The 8,537-nt window shown below is 47.6% G+C and overlaps 1 protein-coding gene across 1 annotated transcript; it reads right to left on the bottom strand.

The window, feature by feature from the left end:
* Window positions 1-4,905: 4,905 nt before the first annotated feature.
* KCNF1 (potassium voltage-gated channel modifier subfamily F member 1) lies at window positions 4,906-7,325 on the bottom strand. The gene has a single exon (XM_001517463.5). The coding sequence runs from the start codon at window positions 6,769-6,771 to the stop codon at window positions 5,293-5,295; it is 1,479 nt and encodes a 492-aa protein (XP_001517513.1). The 5' UTR covers window positions 6,772-7,325; the 3' UTR covers window positions 4,906-5,292.
* Between the last annotated feature and the right edge of the window lie 1,212 nt (window positions 7,326-8,537).

The raw sequence follows: 8,537 nt of genomic DNA, 5'->3' as shown, positions 1-8,537 counted from the left end.
AGTCAGTCTGGCGTTTGGCAAGCTAATATAGGGTGTCACTTTTAGAACAGAGGTTTCAGGGATATTACAGTAGCAGAACACAAAATGAAAATCTGCATCGGCCACTGCAAATAGCAAATATCACAACCCAGCCAGGGATAATACCTCTGTGTGTTTAATGTTGAAGGGATTATTGAGCAGATACTGGTCTTTTCAAACTAACTGCCACCTCCATCATGATTAAGAATGCTATATAAATATATAATATCTGTAGTGAATATAAGCCTCTACTGGAAGGGGCTGAGTGACTTTATCCAGGTCACATTCTACGCAGTTTAAAAATGCAGGAAGATGGTATGTTTATCAAAGTTAGTGAGTTAATGTTTAAACACTTGGAACATGCTCAGTTGACCATCACATGGGAGCGACGTGGCGTACTGGGAAGGGCACAGAAGTAGTCCTGTTTTCTGGTCCCACCTCTGCCACAGACTTACATTGGGCCTCTAGGCGAGTGTCATTTAACCTCTCTGTGCCTGTTTCCTCATCTGTAAAATGCAGATAGAATACCCTCCCTCCCTCTCTTCTTCTAGATATTGAGCCCCGTGTGAGACAGGCACTATTTCTGATTTGGTTATCTTGTAAGTTGTCCAGCATTTAGCACAGGACTTGGGGCCTAGTAAGCGCTTAATAAATATTATTATTGTTGCTATTATTATTTTTATTATCATCAGCATTATATCAAACTTGGGGACATAAAGTTTCCCTAGCTCCACTCGATTCAAGTCCCGTCACTCTACTCTGGGCTCTGTTAGAATAAAAGGAATAGCTAGTCAAAGACTGTCATTTTTTTCCTCACGCAAATAGCAGCTCCCTTTAGAGTCTAGAGTATAATATTCAGCTTTGTTTACTCTCTGTGTGCATAGTGATTAATATGGTTTGCCTATCTACGCTCCTGTTTGATGTGGAAAATGTTCAGGATATCCCACCAATGCACGTATGGGTCTCTATTTAATTTTCGTTTTCCGCAGTGCTTCATTTGATTTGTTTGATCTAAGTCAGATTTATTAGCCATTTCATCCCACAAATGGGAAAGCTATCAAAGTGACTGAGACAAGGGGAATGTGGCACATACAAAATCTTTGACGGAAAGAACCAGTTCCGAGCAGTTTAGCCAACATATGTACGAGCGAGAATTGCTGCTTGTATATATTAATATTTGCAGCCTTCTCTCAGATCTTAGCTGTTGCTGTTGCAGTTACAAATCACATTTTCTCAGCCAAGCCCTTGTCAAAAGGCACAATATTTAACACTTGGGGTTGAGACATGTGGCATGCCTTGCAGTAAAGTTAAAAGAGGATCATACGCTGATTTTTCTTTAGCTGTAGCAGTCTACCCAGACTGAGAAAAGAAATACTAGCCAAACTGGAGTTATTATTATTATGGTATTTCTTAAGCACTGAATATGTGTCAAGTTCTGTACTAAACACTGGAGTAGATACAAGTTAATCAAGATGGACACAGTCCCTGTCCCACATGGGGCTCACAGTCTAAGTAGTGGGGAGAACAGGCATCCCACAGGTGGCTCACAGTCTAAGTAGGTGGCAAAACAGGCACTGAATCCTTATTTTTTTCAGCCGAGGAAACGGAGGCCCAGAGAAGTGAAGCGGCTTGCCCAGCAGGCAACTGACAGAGCCAGGACTAGAACCCACCTCCTTTGATTCCCAGGCCCGTGCTCTTTCCACAGGTTACTCTCCTTGTTGGAAGTGCCTTGATTAACAATAATAACAGTAATAATCATAATGGAATTTGTGCCAGGCCCTGTACTGAGCACTCGGTTGGATACAAGCAAATCGGGTTGGACACAGACCCTTGTCCCATGTGGGGCTCACAGTCTTCATCCCCATTTTACAGAGGAGGTAACTGAGGCTCAGAGAAGTGAAGCGACTGGGCCGAGGCCACACAGCAGACAAGTGGCAGAGCCGGGATTAGAGCCCATGATCTTTTGACTCTGAGGCCCTTGCTCTATTCACTATGCCACACTACTCCTCTATTAACTGTAGAGCTATTTAGACAATTATAGATTGTAAACAATCTATTTATCCAGCGTAGACCCAATCTACGTGTATGATGTTGGAATATTGGGAAGCAGGAACACTAGTGAGATGAAACAGCACTAGAAACTTTACATTATTCATTTCACTTAAGAAGATGAGCAGCATTATCCCTCCAAAAGCGAAGACCAGCACACACAATCGGAGAGATGGCGTGGTCTGCTATGAGTCAGGAAGCCTGACTTCCATTCCTAGACAGTGAATTGGCTGTGCAGCCTCAGGTTTGCCCTTTAGTGTCTCTGTGCCTCTTGTCCCTTCTGAAGCAAGCAAGAAGTGAGGACCAACGAAATAATATATAAGACGTTATCCAATTTTATTGCTAACTAATTGCAATCGGAATAGCTTGTTACTGGCAGGGAACGTGTCTGCTAACTCTGTTGTATTGTACTCTCCCAAGTACTTGGTACCGTGCTCTACACAGAGTAAGTGCTCAATGAATATCATTGGTTGATTGATTACAAAACATTAAGATTTATTTGGAAAAGAGTTCTCCAATTCTAGTTCACTTTGCAGTCCAAGATAGGGAATTATTCCTTTGGATATCTTCCCCCAGTTGGGGAGAGAACTCCCCCATCAGTTCTGCAGGAAAAAAAGTGTTTCCCACTTGGACATGACACTTTGATGTTATTTGTTTAGAGGAATGAGTGAGTGGAATCAATCAAGTTGTACAATCCATTCACCATAAAAAAATATGGTAGTCGTTAATCATTTACTACGTGTCAAGCACTGACTAAGCACTAGGATAGATTCAAGCTAATCGGATTGGACACAGCCCCTGTCCCACAGGGGGTTTGTAATAGTAATCCCCATTTTACAGAAGAGATAGTTGAGGGCCAGAGAAGTGAAGCGACTTGCCCAAGGTCACACAGCAGACAAATGGTGGAGCTGTGATTACAACTCACGTCCTTCTGACTTCCAGGTCCATGTTCTAGGCCACACAGCTTCTTGCTGTTTCTCATTCCATTTCACTATTCCCTCCTATTCCCCAATTTTTCCACCTGCGGCAGAGAGCAAGCTTGGTCAGGGGGGGTCATTTGGGTGCTTGTAGTGAAGAAAGGTCCTCCCAATACCTGCCGGTGAAAACAGGGGTCTTCCTGGCAACCCTGGGAACTCAGGACCTCAGGATCCTCTTGACTTGTGTGGCTCACTCCTCCTTGCCACTCCTTGGGCCTTCCCTTATCGAGAACAGAAGGAGCATTGCCTAGCGGATGGCGGATGGGCCTGGGAGTCAGAAGGACCTAGGTTCTAATCTCGACATTGCCACTTGTCTGCTGGGTCACCTTGGGTAAGTCACTTCACTTCTCTGTGCCTCAGTTACCTCATCTGTAAAATGGGGATTAAGACTGTGAGCCCTATGCGGGACAAGAACTGTGACCAACCTGATTAACTTGTACCTACCCTAGCGCTTAGTACTGTGCCTGGCACATGGTAAGCACTTAACAAATAACATTAAAAAAAAGACTCACACCTCAGCGATTGCTCAGGAGGGATCAACCCATAGTAGCTGGATAGGAGAGATGACCTTTGTCACGAGGATTCATCTACTTCTACATTATATAACCCTAGCCCCCACCTCACTTCCTGGAAGAGGCCCATTGGAATAATCCAAATAGGAGCAGTATGGCACGATTACCCCACTCCTAGACTAATTTCTCAGGGCTCCCCATAATGGAGGTGTCCCCATATCCTCAGAGGGAACTATTTCCACAGTTTCAGGGTTAGAGAGACTCTTTATCTCACTGGGGACAATTTTGGAGTAGTGGATTGATGGGCTGAAGAGAATCAGAGGCGTGGAAACAAACCCAGAGGTCTTCTCCACAGTTTTTTCTTACCAGTTCTCTCATCTCCAAAGCCAATCATCCTTCCCTCTGTCTGCCTGTCTCTGCCTCCTCCACTGCCCCAGCCCAGACTTTTAGGTTGGAGAGATCCTCGAGGGGGTCACTGAATTCATTCCCCGACCCCCAGGTGGACTGGTATGCTGGACAGAGGGCCAGCTCCTCCATATGAAAGAACATAGGGAAGGAAATTCCTCCTTCAGTAACCTATTGCTAAATCCCGGCGCCTCAGAGAGCAATTTCCCCGTGCAAAAGATTTGTTCTCATTCCCCTGGGCAGAGGGTCACCCTCCCTCTTCGCATACGGCAAGACACACTGCAAAGAACACAGAGAGACTTTAGGACAGGTAGGGGACAAGAGCAATTGATAAATTAGCCATGAATTCAAACAATGGGCTCTAGATGGGCTCTACGCGTAAACAGAATAATATTTACTAAATTGCTTTAGACGGGCCAGATAGGTTCAGTCTGTTCTTTTTCTACGAATAAGAGAGCAGAGGAACCTCCGCCTGCAGTAACAGGTTATCTGGCTTGATCTGGCAAACGTTTCAGTGAAATGTGGGTTTGAGAAAAAAGAAGGCAGAAAAAAGTTTAGAATAAAACAGCCGGTAGAGGGGAACCAACTGAAGAGTGCCAGGGCTATAAGTGGGTCTGCCACAGTTTGGAACTAAAGTAGGTATCGCATCTTTCTTATTTACTTCTTGCATTCTCACCTCCCTGTTTGAAAATGACTGAGCAGGGAAGAAATGCCGTATGGTGTTCCCTGGGGGGAAAACTAACTATGAGGAAGCTGTTCGCGATGCTGAAAGGCCCCTTGACTGGATGTTATCTATCAGGTGGGAGCATATTTTTCATTATCTTTCAACTAAATACCTCCATTCGGTGACTGCACCCTGAGGTAATTGCTTCAAGAGCAACAGGCTGCCACTTCTGACCCAGTTGGATATACGAGGAACCTCTGGAAAAAGCCTGAAACACAGGTTTGTGGTTAGGTTAGAGTATGAGGCTTTATTGTTACAGATACAGAATTTTGAATTGGCAATCCCGTACCCCCATATCGTTTTAGAGCTACTGTCCGAGATTTTATGCTTGCTCCGATGAAACCGTGAATCAGTCACCCCTCCGAACTACGCTCCTATGGTTAACGCACTAGTAGCCGGTAATAAAAACAGAGTCTCACCCAAATGTGATGAAGATGATCCAAGGGAAATTTTTATCTATGGGTGGGGAGGGAGTCGGGGGGTGGGGGGAGCGGGAGGGAGGGAGACAAAGCGTGTTCAATCCAAAAACCCAGAAAATCTGAAACGTCCTCCACATCAGCCGGTCAGTCAGTCTCGCTGCCTCTGAATGAATTTAGCTCGCAGCAGTTCATTTGCAGCTCTGAAGTCTGGTCCTGTGGTGTTTCTCATCTGACAGGAGAGGAATGAAGGTGTCGCTGTGAGAGACTTTTAGCCCACGACTCCCGAGAGGCCCCTCCTGACCTTCTCGGGTCGGCCGAAGGGGGTCCAGGTGGCTCCTGGGGCTGCCGACCTTCCCCTCTCCGGAATTCAGTTCCATGAGCTCGAGCTCATGTTTGGCAGCTGTCTCCAGCACCCTCTGCTTGTTGTAGTACCTGACAAAGTTGTTGATGATGGGGTGGATGGGCAGAGCGATGGCTATCACCCCGCAGAGAAAGCTGATGGCCGCGTTCAGCTTGCCCAGGGTCGTCTTGGGGTAAATGTCCCCGTAGCCGACGGTTGTCATGGTGATGATGGCCCACCAGAACGACTGGGGGATGCTCTTAAACAGCGTCTCTGGGTGGCTCTGCTCCATGGTGTAACCCAGGGCCGAAAAGACGAAGATGCCGACGGCCAGGTACATGAGGAGCAAGCCCAGCTCCTTAAAGCTCCTCTTCAGGGCGTACGTCAGGGTCTGTAACCCCGAAGAGTGCCGCGCCAGTTTGAAAATCCTGGCGATCCTCATGATGCGCAAAGCCTGCACGGCCTGCTGCACGTTGGCGAGTCCCATCATGCCAGTCCCCAGGTGGGTCAGGGTCAGGCAGACGTAGAAGGGCAGAATAGCCAGCACGTCGATGATGTTCATGAACGACAGGGCGAAGTGCAGCTTGTTGGGGGAGGAGACGAGGCGCAGCAGGTACTCCAGGGTGAACCAGCCGATGCAGGCCGTCTCGATGTTGTCCAGGGTGGGGTGCTCCACGGGGTTGCCCTCCGCATCCAGGATCTGGAGCTCCGGGATGGTCCCCATGCACATGACCACTGACGAGATCAAAATGAACAGGAAGGACAGGACGGCCACCACTCGGGCCGGATAGGAGGATTCCGGCTTCTCCATGAATTTCCAGAGGCACTTCTGGCAGTTCTGCCAGCGGCTCTCGGAGGCGTCCCCTCCCAAGTCGTCCAGAATCAGCTGGACCCTCCGGGCGATTTCCTCCAGCTCTTCCCTCTTCTCGCTGAGGTGGCTTTTACAGCAGTCGTCCAGGTACCTCAGATCCACCTTCCAAAACTCCATCTCGTTCTTGAAACAGATGGGGCAGATGCCCTTCTTCATGTGCACCTCCCCGAAATAGTAGACCTCGATGACACACTTGAAAGCATCCGGGTCCCGGTCAAAGTAGAATTCTCTCTTCCCAGGGTCATAGTCGTCACACAGGGAGAAGATCGTATCGTATCCCCCAGATAAGCAGTCGATCAACTCTGCCAGCCGGGTTTCCGGGTACTGGCTGAGGAGGTCCCCGTAGAGAACCTGTCTCACCCCGCCAACGTTGACGACGATTTCTGCGTCTTCGCCGTTTTCCGATCCGATACCGTCTGGGTCTGGAAGACTGGAGGAGCCACCCGCTACTTGCATCGTGCTGTGTCTTTTATTTTTGCCCCTTCTTTCCGAATCCTGGCTTAGAGCAAATCAGAAGCCAGCCAGGGATCGGATGGGGGAAGAAAAAATAACCCCAAAACTCTCAGGGACTGCCCTGCCGACGGTGGAGCCGTTAGGCAAGGCGGCGGACGGTCAGTGAGAGCTCACGAGGCATGCAACAAGCTGCGGTGAAAAGACAAGGCATCGGACTGCTGGGTACCCGGGAACCAGGACTGTTGGAAAAACAATATTTGCTTCTTTAGATTGAAAAGAGAAGAGACCACTTAGCCAGACTCACCCTCAGATTCCGTGCCTCGGATATTTTCGGCACCCTTCTTCCATCCGAAGACGTATTTTATTGACGGCGTTCGATTCACATCTCTGCAATCAGAGATCCCTTGTTCCGATTAACAGAAAAAGAAGTCACCGACAGTTCTGAAAGAGACGGTCTGCAAGAGGTTTCAGGAAAAGGCTGTGGCACCGTTAGGTTCGGCTCCGAAGCTGCCGTCTTCCCTGTCCGCTGACTTTACTTGTAGACTCCTCTCCACAGTAACTGGAAGGGTACGGGCTGAAGGGGGGCGGGGGGGGGGGGGGGGAACTTGGGCTTGTTTTTCCCAAGATGTGCTCAACACAATAGGAATTCCAGGCTGACGTCAAGATCTTTCCAAACTCTACCCTCTTCTGGTGAAATTTAGAAAAGCACAAGGAAGGCAGCCGTATTGCAAATCCAGTTAACTGTTTTGGCTGCACAGCTAGCTGTCGGGCAGAGTCCTCTGGATCAGCTTTAATATTGAAGAATAAAGCTTTACATTGAGCCAGATCAAAAAGGTGAGCCCAGTGGTCAAATAAAAGGATCATTCCATGTTGTATGAAACATCCCTCCGGAAGCTTACTTTTCCTTAAACTCAGAGTAGTCAGTCGTATTTTTTGAACACTCACTGGGTGCAGAGCAATGTACTACTAAGTGCTTGGGGGAGTACAGTATAACAGTATAACAGACACATTCCCTGCCCACGATGAGCTTACAATCTAGAGGAGAGTCTAGAGGCAGATCACTAGTGGGAGAGTAAATGTTGTTGGTTGTTTTACTTTTAAATAAATGCATAGAGCAAAATGAGAGTACATCAGGAAGGATTCAAGGAAATAAACATGTAATCACCCCACATAAAAATGACCGGGCTATTTCGTAACCCCAACTGGCCAGTCAGTGACTCGGGGCTCACTTTTGCACAGGGGTTTCTGCCCAGGTGGAGGGGACAATGTCTAAACCGGTAGCCACGCTGTTGGCTGCGCACCTGTTGTTAGCCGCGAGCCCTTCCCTATACACAGGTGGATGTAGAGAAGAAGGGATTTTTTTGTGTTTTTATTTTTTAAGCACTTACTATGTGCCAGGCACTGTACTAAGCACTGGCGTAGAGACAAGCTAATCAGGTAGGACAGAGCCCATGTCCCACATGGGGCTCGCGGTCTTAATCCCCATTTTACAGATAAGGTAACTGAGGCAAATAGAAGTCATGACTCAGAGTGACACAGCAGACAGATGGTGGAGCTGGGATTGGAACTCAGGTCAATCATTCAATCAATCATTCGTACTTATAGAATGCTTACTGCGTGCAGAGCACTGTACTAAGCACTTGGAAGAGTACAACAGATTCGGTAGACACAATTCCCTGCCCACAACGAACTCTCAGTCAAGAGAGGGAGAGAGATGCAAATATAAATAAATGAATTACAGATATATACATAAGTGCACTGGAGCTGAG

This window comes from Ornithorhynchus anatinus, chromosome 1 (assembly GCF_004115215.2).
Source record: "Ornithorhynchus anatinus isolate Pmale09 chromosome 1, mOrnAna1.pri.v4, whole genome shotgun sequence".
In the NCBI taxonomy this organism is placed as follows: domain Eukaryota; kingdom Metazoa; phylum Chordata; class Mammalia; order Monotremata; family Ornithorhynchidae; genus Ornithorhynchus; species Ornithorhynchus anatinus.
Note: the sequence above shows the minus strand (reverse complement) of the source record. Positions and strands in the feature narration are given on the sequence as shown.